At 40.2% G+C, this 24,252-nt stretch overlaps 1 protein-coding gene across 1 annotated transcript in view; it reads left to right on the forward strand.

Annotated features, from left to right (window-relative positions):
* LOC135228392 (uncharacterized) overlaps window positions 1-24,252 on the forward strand; it is a 61,615-nt gene that overhangs the window by 26,213 nt on the left and 11,150 nt on the right. The window contains 3 exon segments of the mRNA XM_064274170.1: window positions 2,757-2,789; window positions 4,909-4,913; window positions 12,578-12,826. Coding sequence (XP_064130240.1) covers window positions 2,757-2,789; window positions 4,909-4,913; window positions 12,578-12,826 — 287 coding nt within the window.

Genomic DNA, 24,252 nt, shown 5'->3' on the forward strand with positions numbered 1-24,252 from the left:
TGCTCCAACAGGTTGATAAAACCAAAAACCCATCACCATCAAGAAGATTCTGACTCACACTGAGCCTGTAGGACAGAGTAGAACTGCCCCATAGGGATTCCAAGCAGCTCCTGGTGGATTCAAATTGCTGACCTTTTGGTTAGGAGCCATAGCTCTTAACCACTATGCCACCAGGGTTTCCAACAGGTTGATAAAACCCAAAACCAAACCAAACCCACTGCCGTCGACTCGATTCTGACTCATGGTGACCCTATAGGGCAGAGTAGAACTGCCCCATAGAGTTTCCAAGGCACGCCTGGAGCATTCAAACTGCTGACCTCTTGGTTAGCAGCCATAGCACTTAACCATTATGCCACCAGGGTTTCCTAACAGGTTGGTAGCACTATTCAAATACAGTAAAGCCTTCAAAAGCAAGAACCTTTATGAGGCTGAAATGTGTAAGAAAATGAAAACTCACTGGGTGTTTATGAGGTAGGATTCTTAATAGAGAGTGATAATAAGTGGTAAGCACATTTTCAAAGGTGGAACACTTGCGAGACCCAGAAAAACAAGGTAGTCCCCTCAAGTTCCAGCTCCCAAAGGTTATAGTGAATATATATATAATATACTTATTTTCTCACTGTTTATGCTATCAACCACAGAGGGAGGAATGTTGGAGTGTCCAAATACAATGAAATTTTGTCTTTTTCTTTTAGTTCCATGACTTAGGACTGTTATACCTTTGAGAGTTCACTTTAGTTTTTGTAAGGCCCTTCTTATACCTAATAATCAGCCTTTATATAAGAATCTACTGTCTGAGAATAATATTGCTTCTCAAGGTTATTTTTATGACTTTTTTTTGTTTCATGTTTTCATGGTATATCCTTCTCTATATTTTACTTTTAACCTTTCCACATATGTGTATTTAAAATGATTTTTCCTAAATAACATTTCCAGTATTGATGTTTTATTCAATATGTAAATTAGTTATTAATTGGTAATTTTATATTATTTCTATTCAAAATTAGTACTGATACTTGGATTAAAATCTAGCACTTTGCTAGATGTTTTATATTTGTCATAATTCATTTTGCTCCTTTTTTCTCTCTGCTGTCTCCTGTTTTAACTTAGCATTTTATGGCACTGTGTATAACTCCTGAACTGACATGTTAATTCTTTTTTGGAAAAACGTTTTAATTGGTTACTCTTCCGTTTAGAATATGCATTTTAAAAACAATCTTACTCTGTCTTCAAATTGTTTTATGCCCCTTCTTTTAGAGTGTAAGAGCATTATAACATTATACAGGCGTTGAGCCAATATCTGATTTCAAAAAAGAAAAAAGCACAAGTTATACACAGGCGTGTTATAGAATAATGCTTTACTCACATAGACAAGAGAAGACAGAAGAAGGATAGTTTCAATAGTGGGTGCTGGTCCCCCATACCCAGTGAATATCATTCTGCAGTGGACACAGGGATGAAGTCTGCACACCCCTCTTTGTGCTGCACTCAGTGGATTTTATTCCCTTCCATCCAGCAAAGAGATAGAAATGGGGTTGTCCAGGTGCTATGTGACACATATGCAGAAGCAGTTTCTGGGAATGTTGACATGCGCTCAGGGGAAGACTTAAGGAATGTGTTCTAGGCCACTAGTTACTAGGAGATGTGTTTTGGGTCAAGAGGCACAGGGAAACTTAGTCAGCCCACACACTCATCTCATCAAGTGGCCAGGCTGACGCATCTGGTCCTAAGCACAAGGTTCAACTGTGGGCCACAGGGAAAGGTTGCAGACCCTGGTTGGACTGTGCCCTTCAACAATTTCCAATTCCTTTTCCCAATCCCCAGTTAACTTTTGAATATGCTACAAACATACAAGGAACAGTGTCTTAGTTATCTAGTGCTGCCATAACAGAAATTCCACAAGTGAATGCCTTTAACAAAGATAAATTTATTCTCTCACAGTCTAGTAGGCTACAAATCCAAAATCAGGGTGTCAGCTCCAGGGGAAGGCTCTCTCTCTGCATCAGCTCTGGAGAAAAGTCCTTCTTGTCAATCTTCCCCTGGACTAGGAGTTCCTCTGCATTGGAACGCCAGGTCCAAAAGATGCACTCTTCTCCCGTTGCTGCTTTCTTGGTGGTATAAAGCCCCATGTCCCTATGCTCGCTTCTGCCTTTCATGTCTCAAAATGAACCGACTTAAGACACTAACGAATCTTGTAGACCTCATCAAGTTAACTGCCTCTAATCCATTTTATTACATCATAGTGGTAGGGTTTACAACATATAGGAAAATCACCTAAAATGGTTGACGATCAGAAAATACTGAGAATCATGGCCCAGCTAAGCTGACAGATATTTTGGAGGGACACAATTCAATCCATAACACATAGCTACTTTTATTTTTTTTTTTAAAGTATTTTCTTTTAGAGCAGTTAAACTAATAAAATTTTAAATATAACCTTTATTCCATTTTTGACACTTTGCATAGATTTTGGTTTCTGGTTTATATTACAATCCTCTTCTTCCAGAATATTTTTAATTATTTCTTGAAGGGTTATTGTGCTAGCAATAATTTCTCTCGGTTTCTGGCTATCTGAGAAAATGTCATTTATCATTTACTTAAAAAAAAATTATTGTAGTAAATGTATGAGCAACAAAAAATTTGCCTTCTTAATCTTCTTCATCTTCTTCACATGTAGCGTTCAGTGGCAAGAGATTTATCATGTTGTTCAACTATTACTATTAACTTTTCAAAAAATTTCCCATCACCTATTACAGAAGCTCAGGGTATATACTTCTAGACTGACTTTTGTTCACTCACAACATGAGATACATGACTCCATCTTTTCATTACTTCAGTGGTTTTGAACATAAGCCTGCTTTACTTCTTTCACTCTTCCTCTGTAAATAATGCTGCTTACTCTCTCATCAAGATGTTCTCTGTCTCTGGGTTGCAGCATGATTTGCATTTTTAATCATTACTTTATTGTGGTACTATAAACATATCTTAGTTTCTAGTGCTGCTATAACAGTAATGCCACAAGCTGATGGCTTTAACAAACAGAAGTTTATTCTCTCACAGTTTAGGAGGTCAGAAGTCAGGAATCAAGGCGCAAGCTCCTAGGAAAGGCTTTCTCTCTGTGTCAGCTTTGGGGGAATGTCCTTGTCATCAGTCTTTCCCTGGTCTAGGAGCTTCTCAGAACAGGGACCCTGGGTCCAAAGGGCTCGCTGTCTCTTCCTTCTTGGTGGCATGAGTTCCCCCTCCATGCATCTCCATTCTCTCTTTTATATCTCAAAAAGATGGGTCAAGATATACCCTAAGCATGCAGATTGAGTCCTGCCTTATTACCATAACTACCTCTAATCCTATTTCATTACCATCGTAGAGAGCAGGACTTACAACACACAGGATAATCACATCAGATCACAGAATGGTGGACAACCACCAAATCCTGGGAATCATGGCCTAGCCAAGTTGACACACATTTGTTGGGGACACGATTCAGTATATAACACTTTGCTTTAGCTGACCTTACCTGTTAACATAGTGACATTGGTTAGATTTAAAATGTTTGACAACCTTTAGGCAAAATTTTTCAGGAAACTATTTCTAAAAAATTTCATCACCCCAAACAGAAACTCTGTACCCATCAAGCAATAACTCTCCATCCTCCTCCCTGCCCCTGCCAGACTCCAATAACTTCCAACCTACTTTCTGCCTATTCTAGGTATTTCATGTAAGAGAATTCATACAATGTTTCTCATTTTGTGTTTGGCTTATTTTACTAGGCATAATGTTTTCAAGATTCATCCATATCACAGTATCTATCAGAACTTAGTTCCTCTTCATGGCCTGATGATATTACACTGTAAATAGATACCACTTTTTAGAACCAATCATCTGTTGATGGACACATGTATTGTTTCACTTTTAGAAAGTGAATAATGTTACCATGAATATTAGTGTGCAGGTATCCATCTGAGTCCCTGCCTTCTACTACTTTGGAAATATTCATAAGAGTAGATTTGATGGCTCAGATAACTCTATTAAAACTACCTATTGCCCCACACCCTGTCTAAATTTTCCTTTAGAACTTTTAGCATATTAATTATAGTTTCAATTTTATGTTTCATTTTATACTTCCAATACAGGTGTCATATGTGAATCTCATTTTGATACTATGTTAATTTTGATTGTTTTCTTGCTCTTTGGTATTCCCCAATTTTATTTCTTTATTTATTTGTGGAAAGACAGATGTGCTCAGTAGTTCAGTAGATATTCACGATATTTTATGTATTAACCTTTCCCTATGACATGATCACACCCTACCTCCTCCTATACCTTTATTGTAGAAGTTTCTATGAATCTAGGTAGGGTTGTAGAAGGTTGTATGATTCTAGGTAGGGTAGCTCATGCTTACCAGGGCAAAAACTTGTTTTTGCTACGCGTACCAGAGACTTCAGATTCCTCTAGTGATACCCTGTTTTTGTCTTCATGCTTGGCTTTGCTCTTCATTTTGTGTCCTCTGCAGAGAAAATGTGTCCCTCTACTCTCCCTGGTGCATCGCTCTGTTATTTTTGCATTATGGTCCTTAGTATTGTGGAAGAGTTTGGACTACTGTGTATTTTTCTGATATGACAATGTGTTGGAGGAAAGGAGGGGGCATATCTATTGAAGTGCTGTTCTGAACAACTCTAGGAATGCCCCAACAGATCATCTCTCCTGCCTCACTGGCTAGAACTACTCACCTACAACTAATTTAACTGATCTGACCATTACCTAGGAACACTGCTATCTTTCTCAAGATAGTTCAGGCTTCCTCATTTTACAACAACTCCAACAATGACTCTTACTTCTCTGCAAACTTCTGGCCTGTCTACTCCCAAAGTTCAGACTTTGTTTTTAATATTCTTATGAAACTTCTTAGAGGGGAAGTAAAGCCATCAGTCAGAAATACCATATCCTCAAAATAAAATCCACCATCCCATTTTCATTCTCCCTCTGGTCATGATACCTGGTTCCCCTCAGTGAGTTCATCACTATTAACCTTCAAAAACATCTTACTTAAATCTTTATCTCTTTTAATTTTTATTCCCAAGTTTCTCCTGTCTTCTAAGTCTTTGACAACAAGTTAAACACAGTCTAGACACCAAGTATAACTACTTGCCATCAACTCAATTCCAACTCACAGCAACCCTATACAACAGAGTAGAACTTCCCCATTGGGTTTCCAAAGCTGTAAAATTTAACGAACACTGACTGCCTCATCTCCTCCTCCGCCCCCGCCCCAGAGTGGTTGGTGGATTTGAACTACTGACATTTTGGTTAGCTCCCAAGAGTTTAACAACTGTACCACAAGGCCCCTATAATACCGGATATAATTGTCTTTAATGCAGTCTACAATTCCCAAAATTGATTTTCAGCCTTAGTAACATAATACTTTCTTCTTTCCTGGGGAGCAATAGAACCTAGGAGCCCATGCACATCCATATAAATATGTGCCCACTTCTTTTATATGTGTTTTGTTTTGTTTGAGGGCCAACTATTTATATCATTATGCCTACTGGTACCTCAGCCCCTGAAGATGAAGACAGGCACTACTTCCTCTGTGCAAACTCAGGCCCCAGAGCCTCCTTGGTGAATAATGGAACCATCAGGACCTGGATGTCAGATGTTTCATCTTTTACTCCACAATCCCATAGCAGGTCAACCTGCTTTTCTAGCTCCTATCCAGATGGTCCCAATTTTTTCTGTTAATCACCTCATCCTATTTCTAGGGACTTTCCTATTGCCTACATTCAGGGATGGGAATGGTTTATTGTTTAGTTTATTTAACGAATAGTGAACAGTAAGTTAAAGATGTGATATATTGGGGGCTCTGTTTATTCAGTTATGTGGACAAAAGGAGTTATAAGAAACATATGGGTCTAAAGCCATCAATGTATGAGTAAGGCCACTGGGCTGAGGTGAGCAGACATGCTACAGTAACACAGGTGACACAGGAAAGGACCAGAGCAGGTGTTCCTTGTGCAATCCCAATGTTCCTAGATAAGGGCTCATGGAAGTGCTCTTTCCTTCCCAGTGGGTGCTTACAAAACTAATTACGGTGATAATAATATCTAACATCACTGGGTTCCTACTATAAAGTTCACACATGAAGTTACTTCCGTGATTCCCAGTTTATATCTCTTCAGACTGAGTATGAGAGGTATAAGTCCAAATCCTCAGGGTCACACAGTGAGGAAGGACAGAAATGTGCTGTACTTTCCACCACCTTTTATTTGTAGGATCTCAGCCCCAGTTTCAGGATTCAATGACACATCACCACTGGAGGGCAGCTTTCAGAAGTTTTTTTCTGTATAACCTGCCCCCTGGGGTAAAGAGTGTCCTTCTCTTCATGGTGATCTTGTGCCTTCTGCGAATCATTCTGAAGGCAGCTCTATTGACATGTCCAGTCATGTTATTTTCATGAAATACATGAATGTAGAATGTATAAATGTAAGAATTAATAAATGAGAGAAGGAAAGTTGAAGGATTAATGAAAGTGTGAATATTGATACAAGGACTGGAAGAAGCAGGGTCTGTTTCTTCCAGGTATTAAAGTTCCTCCACGAGGCTCACTACCCTTCCTGCCTTGTGCCCCTGGTCTGCACATAGGCCCTTCTGCCCAGTGCACCTACAGAGCTCACTACAAGTTAAGTAGTGAACATACCTCAACCTGGCCTTCTAGCAAAGACTCTTCTTCTCTCGAGACATGGCCAGAGACCAGTTCTCCCAGCAACTGACCTCTGTGACTGCTGTGGACAAGATCATGTATTATCCTACAAGAGATATATTGAAGGAAAGGCAGTGGGAGACCAGACAAGAATCTTGCTATAGGGAGAGGTAGGGCTTCAGGGGGTGCTGAGGGTCCACAGATCATAGGGCCCATCTGTTGAGAAGAAGCATAGAAGCCTAGGAAAAGATTTCTTAAATTAGTGTGATATTTCTTTTACCTTCACAGAAAATATCTTTCCCACAGACCTTCCTGTTCTTATAATTGTGTATGTGTGTATATGCGTGTTGGTGTGTGTTACTATGTATGCATGTGCTTGTGTGTGTTAATGTAAGTGCATTATTATAAGGGCTAGTGTGTGTTGTTATGTGTGTAGTAGCATATGTCCTAATGTTTGTTTTCTCTACTGTCATAATGTCAGTGTGTGTTAGTATCTGTTTCTAGGTGTGTTAAATTTTTGTTAATGCATCTGTATGTTTCTATTAGTGCAGGTGGGTAATGTGTGCATGTTTGCTTGTGTGAGTATTGTGGTAATGTGGTGCATTAAAGTATGTGTTAGTATTTGTGTTTGTGTGACTTAGTACACTTGGGTATGTTAGCATATGTGTTAGTGTGCAAATGTTTTTACGTGAGTCTGTGTGTTAGTATGCATTCACATTACTGTGTGCATTATTGTGTGCATAGTAATATGAATCCTTTGGTGTGTCTATATTTGTATGTATATGTTTTCAGGGCTGTCTTTTTTCCCGTTTGTTCTGGCATGATTTTAATGAGAGAAGGGCCCGTTTTTAATAATTTTTTAAATATATATCAGATGCTGAAGCAATCTGCCTGAGAACTCTGAGTTCGACTTTATATTATATTCCTGTATGTCTTTTCAAGGTTTCCATGACTGAGAGCTGACTCAACAGCAACTAACAACAACAAATACCACATTTCCTGAAGAGTAAATGTTTCCTCGGTGATAACAACTACCAAAATGAGTTCTAATACTGACCTTATATCTTCTACTTGGGCATCATTAATGCTGACAGGGGTAATTGAGTGTGCACTGGAAATCTAGTATCCAGAGACCCTTGTACTTAGAGGAAGGCTCTCTGGCCATAGTGAATGACCTATCAGGCCCAACTATCCAGCCTACTCTGCTGTGCCTCAAATGCATGGGTCATGGGATCGCCACAGTTTTCAGCCTCTAGCCACTGACAAAAACAGCCAGGTCTCTGACTGCCTGGAGTAAACTCCATTATAAGTCATTTCATGATAAGTTAATGTAGGGTAAGTGCTATGTGGTGTTTAATTTACTGTCCTCAATGTGTGTTCCAGTTCCTGGAACCAAGCTCCCGTGGCTCACAACTGGTTGTGGGCTCTACTGCATATTTGAAATAGATTAACTTGATCATGAGACCACATCTACAGATTGTTGTTTCATAACTTTTTTTCCTTAACCCTACTAGGATTTATATGTCCTCTAATTAAACCATAAAGTACTAAAGATGATTCCACTTTCTTTTGGATTTAGAGTTTCACACAAAAGAAGTCAGGATAATTATTTATTGAAATGCTGAGTAAGTTAGTTGGAAGCAGCAGCCCAGCTCTCAGCTTTGCAGAAATAGTTTCCAGCTCTATGGCTGTGACTGGTTTTGTACAGCTTTCCACCTGCCCTCCCTGTGCTTCCTGCATGCTGAGCACCTCCTGCAGCCCAGGCTCCTCCTGCCTCTCTGCATGTGTTAACCCTACCTCACCTCACTTTCTGTGCACAGAACACTGGCCTGAGCACCAGATTTCCAAATTGTTCAACTATACAAAGGTGGTACAATTGTTCTTGACAGGTCAACATGGTCCTGTCGTGTGCCTTTGTAAATGGGATAGTTGAGCAAGCCAGAATCTTGGCTGCTGTCATTCACATGAGCTAGAAAAAGTCAAACCTAGAACTAAGCCAATGAAAGAAGTAAAGGGAGAGAGAGCCTGTGTTGAATGGCTTCATGCACCCCTTGATTAGAAAAAAGATGCCGGCCATGAATGACACTAATGTCTCAGTGTGACTGAAATAAAGGAGAGGAAGGTGGTTGTAGAAAACAGGCTGGAAGGGGAAGAAGCCCAAGGTGGTCACAAGAACACCTCCTTGACCTCTCCCTGCACCTCCTCCGTTTGGTGGCCCTAAGTGCCCCTGCAGCCCAGTCCCCTCCCAGTGGCAGGTTTGTGTCTGGGCTTGCACTGATTCCCCACATTGTGACTCTCACACAGTAATACATGGCTAAGTCCTTGGCAGCCATAAAGCTCAGCTGTAGGGAGAACTAATTTTAGACATGTCTCTGGAAATGGGTAGTTGACACTTCAGAGATAGAGCACTGGCTGTGCCTCTGTTATAGAACATTTTCAGGAACCACTGCAGTACTTCCTTGAGGCAGGCAGATCTAGTTCCAGGAGTAACCACTGATTGTGACAGAGAATCCAGAAACAAACAGATGGGAAAAAGATTCTGAGAGGCCTTCACCAGCCCTGGGCCTGACATCTGTAGTCTCAGCTTGGAGAAAGCATCTGGGGAGAAGGACATCATGGTGAGTCTCTTCCATCGAGGACTCTGCAGGTCCTAGAGCCCCTGAGACACCCAGAGAAGCAACCAGCAGGCAGAGGAGGGTCAACACTGTCTAATTGACCATCTGAAGGATGAAGACCACCACACACATCAGCCTGGCACCTACATAGCTGTGAAAGCCCCAAGGGAGATTTGCATGGGGGGTGGGAGGATACAAGGGAGTACAAGGAACTGAGCTGAGTGACAGTCACTGGGTCTTCCTGGTTCCTGGTGATGGGGATGTGTAAGAGTGCCTCTTGTGTCTGGCCTTCAGATCTCCAAAGGAATGAATGAGAGTGAATCAATCAATGCAGGTACATTGGGACGCAGTGACTGATGTAAGATAGCAAATGCTGTAATATGGGAAGTCTCAAACTCAACTCACACGTGTGGCTGCCATCACTTGCACGTCTGTTACCTGCTTGCATCTAACTTGACTCAGGAATTAGCTTTGGAGGAATTCCCTGTGGAGCTTCAGCCCTTGCTCATCCAACAGGTGTTCATGGTCTTCAGACCTTTTATCAGCCAGTGACACTGACAGTCAAATACCTTGTGTGGTTTCCTGTTTTAATGCATCTTCCCTGCCAGGGGACTCCAGAGCCTCTTGAGCTAGGCTGACCTTGCTCCAGAAATGCCTGCCTCCTTCCTCATTATCCTTCTAGTGGTGGTGGGTCTTCCATGAGGTCACTGTCAAGTAAAGTGGATCGCAGAGAATTCACAGGGGGACAAGGTGTTTAATGTGCTTTCTTCCTTTCATCTCCAGGTGTCGGATCAGAGCCCTGGAGCCATGGTGTTTAAGCACTCAGCTGCTAACCAGAAGTTCAGTAGTTTGAACCCACCAGTGGCTCCTCTGGTGAAAGATATGCCAGTCAGATCCCATAGTGTTTAGAGCCTTGAATAACATTTGAGCAGTTCTACCCTGCCCTATAGAACCACTATAACTTACTATGGACTCAGGGGCAATGGGTGTGGTGAGTTCTGTCCCAGGTGTAGCTGAAAGAGTCAGGCATTTAGGTAGTGAGTTACTCAAATACCCTCCCCCTCACCTGCACCATCTCTGCTGACTCAGTCTCCTGAACTACTGCTACTTGGAACTGGATCAGGCAGACTCCAGAGTGAGGCCTTCAGTGAGTAGAAAGTATGTACTACAGGCCTGGGTGGTACAGAGAGTATGCACTGTCTCTCCAAGGCTGACTAGTCATCTACCCAGTCATGTCCAATAAAAAGTATCCCTATAGCTAAGTTCTGGTACTGCTGAGAACGCAGACATGTATGACTCTGCCAGGGACACAATGAGCGGAAGAAAATGTAAGCACATAAATCTGCCTACAGGGCAACAGGAGGGGTTGCTGAGACCACAGAGCACAGACCCAGAACCAGGAGCATGTGTAGTATTGAGCAAAAATGGACTTTCATACTGGGCCTTGAGTTAGCTTTACTTGAACTGCCCAGCAACAGATTCACAGGAAACCAATTTACAATTTGGAGGACTGTATTATTTTCTCTTAATTTCAAACAAACAAACAAAAAAAAACTTTTTTTTTCACATTGTATACTGGAGTGTGCACACAATCATCAATCTCTTTTCACGTTAACAAGGATGACTTTCAAAGCAGTTCCCATTGTGATGAAGGAAAAACAAGTTTTTTGGGTTTTTTTTTGTTTGTTTGCTTCTAGAGTCCTATGACTTTTTCCAGAAAAGAAAATTTTCTATACACGCCTTTTTCTACCTATGGGTCCTTTGTGTGTCTTTTTGTAAAAAAAGAGATAAAATTCACATAATGTAAAATTAAATATTTTGAAGTCTATAGCTCGGCGGCATTTAGTGTATTCACAATGTTGTGCAACAATCAACTCTTTCTAGTTCCACGACACACTCATCACCCGAAGTGGAAACCGGGAACTCATTAAACGGTCACTTCCCTTCTACACCTCCTTCCAACTCTTGGTAAACATTAATATATGTGTTCTCCCTAAACTTGAATTTCAGGGTCACTGAAATACCACCCTTGGGAGATGCAGATCTGGGAACCATAGGGCACGGGGCAGGTGATGAGAAGAGCTTTCATGATCCTAAGCAGAAATTTGCATTTCTGTTTTCAGACTGGTGTTCTAATACGCTTTCAAGACAAGGAAATGGTTCTGATGTTCAACTCTGTGAGATATTGGGTAGGCATCATTATCACAAATCTCCCCCACAAGACCCTTGCTTTTCTGTCTTTTGAGTAGAGGAAGGCTTACATACTCGTTTCCTCTTGGCATTCGTGTATTTTTTTCTATTAAAAACAATATGTCAAAATTTAAGAGTTCAAATTAGAAATTCCAGAATTCAGGAGAAATGGTGCATAGATAGTGTGTGCATCTGGCCAAAGACAGAAGGAAATAATCAAAGAAGAAAGAAAGTTTTCTGTGTAAAATGCCATGACGAAATTCAGGCCCAAGAGAGAGGATTTAAAAAATAGAAAAAGACTGTGAAGAAATAAATCTTTACAACATACTGCATCTCAGGGTGAGAGTAGAGGGCTTCAGGGCAGTGCCAAGCAGACCAAAGATAAGCTGTATTATCAGCAGCCCACCCACTGCATCAGTTTTTATACTCCTCAGGTCATGAATTAGAGGAAAGGAATCTCATGAGGAACACTTCTGTTGCTCATGTAGAGAAAAAGCGTGAAGAAGAGAGTGTCTGGTGGGATGAAAAATTATTTTACCAAGGCTTTTGGCCTTTGTCCCTGGAATCTGAGAGGTAAGTTCTACAACATTGAAATATGCTGACTGAATGGAGTGCTTTGTTTATTAAGACAACCCTGGGCTTGGTGAATGAAAGACCCAGGCAGAGGACTGTTTTCCCAAAGGACCAGCCAACATCCTTTATCCAGTCAGAATGCTAGAGAAAGGGGCCTCCCTTCACTCTTTTTCACCTCGCACATGCAAATACACCTCCCACATGCAAATCCCTGTTAGCTAGCCAGATGAACTCACAGCACACATTGACTTAAATTCAGGTTCCTCTTCGAGTGGGAGAACATTATCCGGGAGACATGAATCTCATCCACGGGAACATGAAGCACCTATGGGTCTTTCTCTTTGTGGTGGCAGCTCCCAGAGGTGAGTGTCTCAGAGATTCAGACAAGAAGGTCTGGGGATGCTGCTTCTGAGCACATGACTCGCTGTGGTTCTCTTTGTCCCCAGGTATTCTGTCTCAGGTGCAGCTGAAGGAGTCAGGCCCAGGAGTGGTGAAGCCCTCGCAGACCCTGTCCCTCACCTGTTCTGTCTCTGGAGTCTCTCTAAGCAGCTATGCTGTAGGCTGGGTCCTCCAGGCTCCCGGAAAGGGGCTGGAAGGGGTTGGTGCAATAGCTAGTAGTGGAAGCACATATTATAACCCAGCTCTGAAGTCCCGGCTCAGCATCACCAGGGATACCTCCAAGAGCCAAGTTTATTTACAACTGACCTCTGTGAATCCTGAGGACACAGCCATGTATTACTGTGCAAGAGGCACAGTGAGGGGAAGTCGGTGTGAGCCCAGACACAAACCTCCCTGCAGGGGGCCAGTAGCCAGATGGTCTGTAGGGGATATTCAGGACCCACTCAGCTTAGTGGCCCATCTTGTTGGCAGGTGCAGGGGAAGGAGTCAGGAAATGGTTTCCTCTCAGAAGCTATGGTTTCCCCACCTGTTCAGTGCCTCCCTAGGGACCTCCATGCTTAGTGATTCTAGGAAACCTTCCTGACTCTAAAACTGACTGCTTTTCACAGGAAGGAGTTTTGTCTGTCTTTCTGCATCTGTTCCAGGACAGGCTCTACAGTAATATTTCTTGATGAGACCTCTGTTTGCAACTTGGGATACTATTTAGTGTCATTGGTAGCCAGGTTTAGAAATATTTAATGCAGGAAATTCTGCTCATTTTCAACCCCAGCCTGCTCCCTACCTTCAGATGCATTTCCAAATTTTTCATTCTCTTGAGTGCTCCTCAACCTAGGTTCACTCAATGCCTTTAACTTAGAATGACCTGGGTAATATACATGCCGATATTAGCGTCCATGCATTACAGGAGTTATTTAGTGTTTCTTAAAATGCTTTGTGTCATTAAGTGGGTATTTCTATTTATAGCTACCATTGATTAATGGCATTCTATCTGATGGGCCCTTGTTGTGCAGTGCTTAAGCACTGGGTTGCTAACTGGAGGTCAGCAGTTCAAACCAACCAACATCTCCGACAGTCAAAGATGTAGTAGTCTGCTTCTGTGAACATTACAGCCTTGGAAACCCTATGGAGCAGTTGTATTCTATCCTCTAGGGACTCTACGAGTCAGAATTGACTCCACAGCAATTTTTTCTTTTCCTGTTTTTGAGCAATAAAGCCCTGTTTCTGCAGTGGTTAAGCACTCAGATGGTAATCAGTCACTCAAAGAAGAAAGATGTGGAAGTCTGTTTTTTTTAAAGATTTTAGCTTTGGAAACCCTATAGGGCTATTTTACTCTATATTATAGTGGTACTGTGTATTGAAATCAACCCCATGGTAATGGTTATGTGCTGGGAATAGTGTTAAATTCTTTATTGGCATTTATTATTTAATCATCATAAAAGCCTTATAAACCACATATCATGTGTTTTTCATTTTACAGACAAGGACACAGTAATTTGGAGAAATTAAAGAAAACTGCTTAGGTGCTTACTCGTCTATGCCAAGAAATATGGAAGACAGCTTCCTGTCCAACTTACTGGAAGAGATCCATATTTATGCCTTTTCCCAAGAAAGGTGATTCAACTGAATGTGGAAATTATAGAACAATATCATTAATATCACACATAAGGAAAATTTTGATGAAGATCATTCAAAAATTGCTGTAGCAGTATATTGACAGGGAACTGCCAGAAATTCAGGCTGGTTTCAGAAGAGGACATGGAGCCAAGGATATCATTGCTGATGTCAGATGGATCCTGGCTGAAAGTAGAGAATACCGAAAGGATGTTTGCCTGTGTTTTATTGATTATGCAAAGGCATTTGACTGTGTGGATCATAACAAATTATGGATAACATTGCGAAGAAAGGGAATTCCAGAACATTTAATAGCGCTCATGAGGAACCTTTACACAGATCAAGAAGCAGTTGTTCAGACAGAACAAGGGGATACTGAATGGTTTAAAGTCAGGAAAGGTGTGCGTCAGGGTTGTATTTTTTCACCAGACCTATTCAACCTGTATGCTAAACAACCCGAGAAACTGGACTATATGAAGAATGGGACATCAGAATTGGAGGAAAACTCATTAACAACCTGTGTTATTCAGATCATACAACCTTGCTTGCTGAAAGTGAAGAGGACTTGAAGTACTTACTAATGAAGATCAAAGACCACAGCCTTCAGTATGGACTGCACCTCAACATAAAGAAAACAAAAATCCTCACAAATGGACCAATGAGCAACGTCATGATAAACGGAGAAAAGACTGAAGTTGTCAAGGATTTCATTTTGCTTGGATCTGCAATCAACAGCCATGGAAGCAGCAGTCAGGAAATCAAAAGACACATTGCTTTGGCTAAGTCTGCTGCAAAGGACCTCTTTAAGGTGTTGAAGAGCAAATATGTTACCTTGAAGACTAAGGTGTGCCTGCCCCAAGCCATGATATTTTCAATCACATCATATGCATGTGAAAGCCGGACAATGAATAAGGAATACTGAAGAAGAATTGATGCCTTGGAAGTGTGCTGTTGGTGAAGAATATTGCATATACCACGGACAGCTAGAAGAACAAACAAATCCGTCTTGGAAGAAGTACAACCAGAATACTCCTTAGAAGCAAGGATGGCGAGACTGCATCTTACATACTTTGGACATGTTGTCAGGAGGGAGGAGTCCCGAGGGAAGGACATCATGCTTGGTAGAGTACAACGCCAGGGGAAAAGAGGAAGACCCTCAATGAGGTGGATTGACCCAGTGGCTGCAATAATGAGCTCAAGCATAACAACGATTGTAAGGATGGCTCATCACCGGGCAGTTTTTCCTTCTCTTGTGCATAGGGTTGCTGTGAGTAGGAACTGACTTGATGGCACCTAACAACAATCTTTATGGGAACAAATCTCCAGGAATTCCTCCTACAGAGCAGCTGGGTAGGTTTGATTTTTGAACCTTTTAAGTTAGCAGCCAAGCCATTAACCATTTTGCGACCAGGGCTCCAGGGGAGGATTAACCAGTAAGCAAGGCATGCATGGGATTACTTGTGTTTACTTAGAAATCTGTAGCACACAATAAAAATCCATGTGATTTTATAGATTTTACAGATTACAGTTCACCACCAGCATTTCCAACAGGTTGACAGGGCTATTCGAATACAGTAAAATCTTCAAAAGCTAGAAATTTTGTAAGACTGAAACCTATCAGTCATAGAAAACTCACTGGGTATTTATGAGGTATAATTCTTAATAGAGAAAGTGGTAGAAAAATGGTAAGCACCTTGTCAAAGGTGGAAACCAATGAGACCCAGAAAAATTGTCTCATCGATTTCCAGCTCTCAAAGGTTAGAGTGAGTATACATACATATTATATTCTTATATGGTTACTATTTATTCTGTCAACCACAGAGGGAGGAATGTGTTGGAGTATCCAAAAACAATAAAAATTTGTCTTTTTCATTTTTAGTTCCATTAGTTAGAACTGCTACATCTTTGAGAGTTGACAAGTTTATTTTTATGTAATGCCCATCTTATCCTTAACAATCATCATTTTATTTAAAAGCCTGGAAACCCTGATGGTGTAATGGTTAAGTGCTATGGCTAATAACCAAAGGGCCAGCAATTCAGATCTGCCAGTCACTCCTTGGAAACTCTATGGGGCAGTTCTACTCCTGTCCTATAGGCTTCCTATGAGTTGGAATTGACTTGATGGCAACGTGTTTGGTTTTGGAGTTTTATTTAGAAGTCTACTCTGTCTGAAAATAATATTGCTAGTCAAGGTTTTTTTGTTTTGTTTTTTGGTCCATTTCTTCATGGTAATGTTTCTCTATATTTACTTTTCACCTTTCCACATATGTGTATTTAAAGTGATTTTCTGGCAATATAATATTTCTGCTATTGTTTTTTTTAATTCAGTGTGTAAACTAGTTTTTAAATGGTAATTTTATATTATTTTCATTCAAAATTATTATTGATACTTGGATTAAAATCTAGTACCTTGCTAGGTGTTTTATATTTTTTGCGATTCGTTGTACTCCTTTTATTTCTCTCTTTCTGCTACCTCTTGTTCTAACTTAGCATTTAAGGACACTATTTGTAACTCTTCTATTGACATGTTATGTATTTTCTTTTTGAAAAAGATTTTAATTGGTTACTCTTCAGCTTACCATATACATTTTTAAAACACTCTTACTCTGTCTTCAAATTGTTTTAAGCACCTTCTTTTATAGTATAAGGGTGTCTTACTAATATATAGGTGTTGAGCCAATATCTGAATTCAAAAACAAAAGCACAAGTTACACACAGGCATTTTCTAGCATAATACTTTACTCACATAGACAAGAGACGGAGCAGGGGTAATTTCAATAGTGGGTGCTGGTCCCCTATAGCGAGCGGGTCTCATTCTACAGTCGAGGCAGGGATGGTGGTCTGCACACACCCCTCTTTGTACTGCCCTTCATGGGCACTATTCCTTCCCATCCAGCAACAGATATAGAAATGGGGCTGTTCAGGTGCTATGTGACATGCATGCAGAAGCAGTTTCTGAGAATGTCGACATGTGCTCAGGGCAAGACTTAAGAAATGAATTCTAGACCATGAGTTACTATGAGATGTGTTTTGGGTCAAGAAGCACAGGGGAAGAAAGTCAGTCCTCACACTCATCTCATCAAGCAGCCAGACCGACACATCTTGTCCTAAGCACAAAGTTCAATTGAGGGCCACACGGAAAGGCAGCAGACTCCGCTTGGACTGTACCTTTCCACAATTTCCAATTCCTTCTCCCCATCCCTAGTTAACTTTGGAATATGTTACAAGCATACAATGCATAGTGTCTTAGTTATCCAGCACTGCTATAACAGAAAGGCCACAAATGGATGGCCTTAAGAAAGATAAGTTTATTCTCTCACTGTCTAGTAGGCTACAAGCCCAAATTCAGGGTGTCATCTCCAGGGAAGGCTTTCTCTCTGTGTCAGCTCTGGGGGAAGGTCCTTCTTGCCGATCTTGCCCTGGACTAGGAGCTTCTTTGCTCAGGAGGATCAGGTCCAAAGGATGCGCTCTGCTCCTGTTGCTGTTCTTCTTGGTGGTATGAGGCCCCATGTCTCTCTGCTCTCTTTTATATCTCTAAGGACATTGGCTTAAGACACTCTCTAACCTTGTAGACCTCATCAATATAACTGCTTCTAATCCATTGTATTACATCATAGAGACAGGATTTACGACACATAGGAAAAGCACATAAAATGGTGGATCATCACATAAAATGGTGGACAGCCACACAATACTCAGAATCTTGGCCCAGCTAAGCTGCACAGATATTTTGGGGGGACACAGTACAGCTTATGACACACAGCTATTATTATTTTTTAAAGAATTATCTTTTAGAGCAATTAAATTAATACATTTCTAAATATAACCTATTTTTTTCCATATTTGACACTTTGTACAGATTTTGGTTTCTGGCTGATATTACAATACTCTTTCTATAGAATCTTTATAATCATTTTTTGACTGGTTATTGTGCTAGCAACAATTTAATTCACTTTCTGGCTATCTGAGAAAATGTTCATCTATCGTTTACTTTAAAGAAATGTAGTGGCAAATGTACATGCAACAAAAAAATTTTTTTTTAACCTTTCTATGTGTACAATTTAGCAACAAATGACTTAGCGTGTTGATCAAATATTACCATTACCTGTTTCAAAATTTTCCCATCACCGATAACAGACACTCAGGTTATATAATTCTAGGCTGACTTTTGTTCACTCCCAACATGAAATACATGACTTCATCATTTCATTACTTCAATGGATTTGAATATAAATCTGCTTTACTTGTTTTCACTGTTCCTCTGTAAGTAATGCAGCTTACTTTCTGACCAGGATGTTCTTTGTCTCTGGATCGAAGCAAGATTTATATTTTTAATCTTCATTTTATTGTGGTACAATTTACATAGCTTAGTGTTTTCTTTTTTTAGTTATCTAGTGCTGCTGTAACAGAAATACCACAAGTTAATGGCTTTAACAAACTGAAGTTTTTTCTCTCACAGTTTAGGAGGATAGAAGTCCAGAATCAGGGTTGCAGCTCCAGGGGAAGGCTTTCTCTCTCTGTCAGCTCTAGGGCAAGGTCCTTGTCATCAATCTTCCCAGGGATCCTGGGTCCAAAGGACACACTCACTCTTCTTTCCTGGTGGCATGAATTTCCCCTTCACTCAGCTCCATTCTCTCTTTTATATCTGAAAAAAAAGTTAACTCAATATGTACCCACAACTGCCTCTAATCCTGCCTCACTAACATCATAGAGAGTAGGAATTTCAACACACAGGATAATCTCATCAGATCACAAAATGGGGAACAACCAGACAATACTGAGAATCACATCCTAGTCAAGTTGACTCACATTTTGGGCGGGGACACAATTCAATACAGAACGTAAACTGCATTTTAACTGGCTTTATCTGTTAATATGATGACATTGATTAGATTAAAAATGTTCAATAACTTTTATCACTATTGACTTCTAAAACTTTTTCATCATCCAAACAGAAACTCCATATCCATTAAGCAATAACTCCCCATCCTCCTCTGCCCTCCAGACTATGATAACTGCCTACCTACCTTCTTCCTGTTCTAGGTAATTCGTGTAAGAGAATTCATACACTATTTCTCATTTTGTGTTTGGCTTATTTTACTAGGCATAATATTGTCAAGATTCATCCATATCAGAACAGGTATCAGAACTTAGTTCTTCTTCACGTGCTGATGATTTTACCCTGTACATATACACCACTTTTTTTAAACCAACCATCTGTCAATGTGACTTTGCATTGTTTCACTTTTTTTTAATAATTTTTTATTGTGCTTTAAGTGAAAGTTTACAAATCAAGTCATTCTCTCACATAAAATCTTATATACAACTTGCTACATATTCCCAGTTCTCTCCCCCCGCCCACCATGAGACAGCCCGTTCCCTCCTTCCACTCTCTCTTTTTGTGACCATTTTGCCAACTTCTAAGCCCCTCTCCCCTCCCATCTCCCCTCCAGGCAGGAGATGACAACATAGTCCCAAGTGTCCACCTGAACCAAGTAGGTCACGCCTGACCAGCATCCCTCCAACACATTGTGCAGTCCAATCCATGTCTGACGAGTTGGCTTTGGGGATGGCTCCTGTAGTGAGCCAAGGGAAGGTCTGGGGGCCATGATCACCAGGGTCCTTCTAGTCTCAGTCAGACCACTAAGTCTGGTCTTTTTTATGAGAATTTGGTGTCTGCATCCCACTGTTCTCCTGCTCCCTCAGGGGTTTTCTGTTGTGCTCCCTCTCAGGGCAGTCATCGGTTCTGGCCAGGCACCATCTAGTTCTTCTGGTCTCAGGATGATGTAGTCTCTGGTTCATGTAGCCCTTTCTGTCTCTTGGGCTCATTATTATCTTGTGTTCCTGGTGTTCTTCATTCTCCTTTGATCCCAGTGAGTTGAGACTCATTGATGCAAGTTAGATGGTCGCTTGCCAGCATTTAAGACCCCAGACGCCACTCTTCAAAGTGCGTTGCAGAATGTTTTCTTCATAGATTTTATTATGCCAATTGACTTCGATGTCCCCTGAAACCATGGTCCCCAAACCCCTGCTCCTGCTTCGCTGGCCATCAAAGCATTCAGTTAATTCAGGAAACTGCTTTGCTTCAGTTTAGTCCAGTTGTGGTGACCTCCACTGTGTTGAGCGTTGTCCTTCCCTTCAGCTAAAGTAGTCGTTGACTACTATCTATTCAGTAAATGCCCTCTCCCTCCCTCCCCCCCTCATAATCACAAAAGAGTGCGTTCTTCTCAGTTTAAACTATTTCTCAAGATCTTATAATATTGGTCTTATACAATATTTGTCCTTTTGCATCTGACTATTTTCACTCAGCATAATGCCTTCCAGGTTTCTCTATGTTATGAAATGTTTCAAAGATTCATCACTGTTCTTTATCAATGCATATACCATAATTTATTTATCCATTCATCTGTTGATGGGCACCGTGGTTGCTTCCATCTTTTAGCTGTTGTAAACAGTGCTGTAATAAACATGAAACATGGGTGTGCATATATCTGTTCGTGTAAAGGCTCTTATTTCTCTAGGATATATTCTGAGGAGTAGGATTGCTGGATCATATTGTAGTTCTATTTCTAGCTTTTTAAGGAAACACCAAATTGATTTCCAAAGTAGTTGTACCATTTTAGATTCCCACCCACAGTGTATAAATGTTCCAATCTCTCCACAGCCTCTCCAACATTTAGTATTTTGTGTTTTTTGGATTAGTGCCAGCCTTGCTGGAGTGAGATGAAATCTCACTGTAGTTTTGGTTTGCATTTCTCTAATGGCTAATGATCTTGAGGATTTCCTCGTATCTGTTGGCTGTCTGAATATCTTCTTTAGTGAAGTGTCTGTTTATATCCTTTGCTCATTTTTTAATTGGGTTCTTTGTCTTTTTGTGGTTGAGTTTTAGCAGTCATGTAGATTTTAGAGATCAGGTGCTGGTCAGAGATGTCATAGTTGAAAATTTTTTCCCAGTCTGTAGGTGGTCTTTTTACTCTTTTGGTGAAGTCTTTAGATGAGCATAGGTGTTTGATTTTTAGGACCCCTGCTTATGTGGTTTCTCTTTAGCATTTTTAGTAATGTTTTGTGTTCTCTTTATGCCATGTATTAGGGCTCCGAACGTTGTCCCTATTTTTTCTTCCATGATCTTTATCGTTTTAGATTTTATGTTTAGGTCTTTGATCCATTTGGAGTTAGTTTTTGTGCATGGTGTGAGGTATGGGTTCTGTTTCATTTTTTTGCAGATGAATATCCAGTTATACCAGCACCATTTGTTAAAAAGACTGTCTTTTCCCCAATTAACTGACACTGGGCCTTTGTCAAATATCAGCTGTTCATATGTGGATGGATTTATTTGTGGATTCCCAATTCTGTTCCATTGGTCTATGTGTCTATTTTTGTACCAGTACCAGGCTGTTTTGACTACTGTGGTGGTATAATATGTTCTAAAATCAGGTAGAGTCAGTCCTCCCACTTTCTTCTTCTTTTTTAGTGATGCTTTACCTATCTGGTGTTTCTTCCCCTTCCATATGACGTTCATGATTTGTTCCTCCATCTCATTAAAAAAACCTTTGGAATTTGGATCGGAAGTGCATTGTATATATAGATGGCTTTTGGTAGAATAGACATTTTTACTATGTTAAGTCTTCCTATCCATGAGCAAGGTATGTTTTTCCACTTATGTAGGTCCCTTTTAGTTTCTTGCAGTAGTACCTTGTAGTTTTCTTTGTATAGGTCTTCTACATCTTTGGTAAGATTTATTCCTAAGTATTTTATCTTCTTGGGGGCTACTGTGAATGATATTCATTTGGCGATTTCCTCTTCAATGTTCTATGCACTCTATCATTGGGTGCATAAATATTTAATATGGTTATATCTTCCTAGTAAATTATCCTTTTAATCATTATGTAGTGTCCTTCTTTATCCTTTGTGGTGGATTTAACTTTAAAAGTCTATTTTGTTAGAAATTAATATTGCCACTCCTGCTCTTTTTTGATTGTTGTTTGCTGGATATATTTTTTTCCATCCTTTGAGTTTTAGTTTTTTTGTGACTCTAAGTCTAAGGTGTGTCTGTTTTAGGCAGCATATAGACAGATTGTGATTTTTTAATCCAGTCTGCAACTCTCTGTCTCTTTGTTGGTGCATGTAGTCCATTTACATTCAGTGTAATTATAGATAAGAATTTTTTTTATGAGTTTAGTGCTGCCATTTTGATGCCATTTTTTGTATGTTGTTGACAATTTCATTTTTCCACTTACTTTTTTGTTCTGAGAAATTTTTCTTTGCAGAATGTGTGTTCCTCCTTTTCATACTAATTGAATTTATTTTTGTTGAGTCATTATGTTTATCTTGGTTTTTGTTTTGAAGTATGGAATTGTTAGGCCTCTTTGTGGCTACCTCAATATTTACCCTTATTTGACTAAGCAAAAACCTAACTTGTATTGCCCTATATGGCCTTGGTTTCCTCTTCATATGTAAGATCTATGCTTCCTGTATTTAGTCCCTCTTTTTTGACTATTGTAATCTTTTACATAATGACATCAATGATTCTCTTTTGAGCAATTTTTTTTTTTTTAATTAATCATATTTTGTTTTTGTGAGTTCCGTGTCTGAATTGATATCAGGATGTTTTGGTCTGTGACTTTCTGTTGTGTTGGTATCTGATATTGATTTTCTGACCCAAGAATTTCCTTTAGTAATTCTTGCAGTTTTGGTTTCGTTTTTGCACATTCTCCAACCTTGTGTTTACTTATAAATGTCTTAATTTCACCTTCATATTTGCGAGAGAGTTTTCCTGGGTATATGATTCTTGGCTGGCAGTTTTTCTCTTTCAGTGCTCTATATGTCATCCCATTGCCTTCTTGCCTGCATGGTTTCTGCCGAGTAGTCTGAACTTATTTTTATTGATTCTCCTTTGTAGGTGACTTTTCATCTATCTTTGGCTGCTGTTAAAATTTTCTCTTTATCTTTGGTTTTGGCAGGTTTGACGATAATATGCCTTGGTGATTTTCTTTTGGGATCTATCTTGTATGAGGTTCAATGAGCACCTTGGATAGATATCCTTTCATTTTTCACGATGCCAGCCAAGTTTTCTGCCAAAAGATCTTCAACTATTCTCTCTGTATTTTCTGTCATCCCTCTCTGTTCTGGAACTGCAATCACATGCAAGTTATTCTTCTTGTTAGAGTCCCACATGATTCTTAGGGTTTCTTCTTTTTTTTGGTCTCATTTGCCTTATCCTCCATCTCCCACACTCTACATTCCAATTCCTCCATTCTGCTCCTCTGACTTCCTACTGAGTTGTCTAATTCTGTAATTTTCTTGTTAGACTTTTGAATTTCTGAATGCTGTCTCTCTATGCATTCTTGCAGCTTATTAAATTTTTCACTATGTTCTTGAATAATCTTTTTGATTTCTTCCACTGCTTTATATGTGTGTTCCTTGGCTTTTTCTGTAGATTGCCTTATTTCATTTCTGAGGTCATCCCTGATGTCTCGAAACATTTTGTATAATAGTTTTTTTATATTCTACATCTGGCAGTTCCAGGAATGAATCTACATCTGGGAATGATTTTGATTCTTTGATTTGGAGGTTTGTAGAAGCAATCGTGGTCTGCTTGTTTACGTGATTTGATATCGACTGCTGTCTCCGAGCCATCTATAAGATATCATAATGTTTTCTTTTATATTTGCTCACTGAGTCTTTTCTTCTCGTTTTGTTTTGTTACAATACATCCAGATGGGCTACTAGATTGTGCTATCTTGACTGTTGTAGCTTTTGAATCACTTATGTCCTGTTACCATCTGGCCGGATCTATTACCAGGTACATAAGCCTATAAGTCCATTCACTATTCTTGAATAGAATCAGCTCAGGTGTCCTGGTAGCGGGTCACCTAGTGTGTGGTATATGCTCTCACCTATTAACTTAGAGGAGTAGTGGTGATGGTTGTATGCGCCAGTTTCTAGTAGCGGCAGGGGGTCACACTCAGGGAAGGGCAGGATGCTGACAGCCTTACCCCAAGTATCAGTGAGGTAGGAGTGGCTCTATTCTCTAGAGCTCTCTGGTGGGTGGGCTCTGCAGCTGTACCTTAGGCACCCAATGCTTGTACCTCTATAGATTTGGTAGGCGTCACTATTCTCAGACCCCTTTAGCAGGTGGCTAGTTATTGTGTGTGGAGGCTCAGCCCTCAG

The sequence above is a fragment of the Loxodonta africana genome, chromosome 21 (assembly GCF_030014295.1).
Source record: "Loxodonta africana isolate mLoxAfr1 chromosome 21, mLoxAfr1.hap2, whole genome shotgun sequence".
Classification (NCBI taxonomy): domain Eukaryota; kingdom Metazoa; phylum Chordata; class Mammalia; order Proboscidea; family Elephantidae; genus Loxodonta; species Loxodonta africana.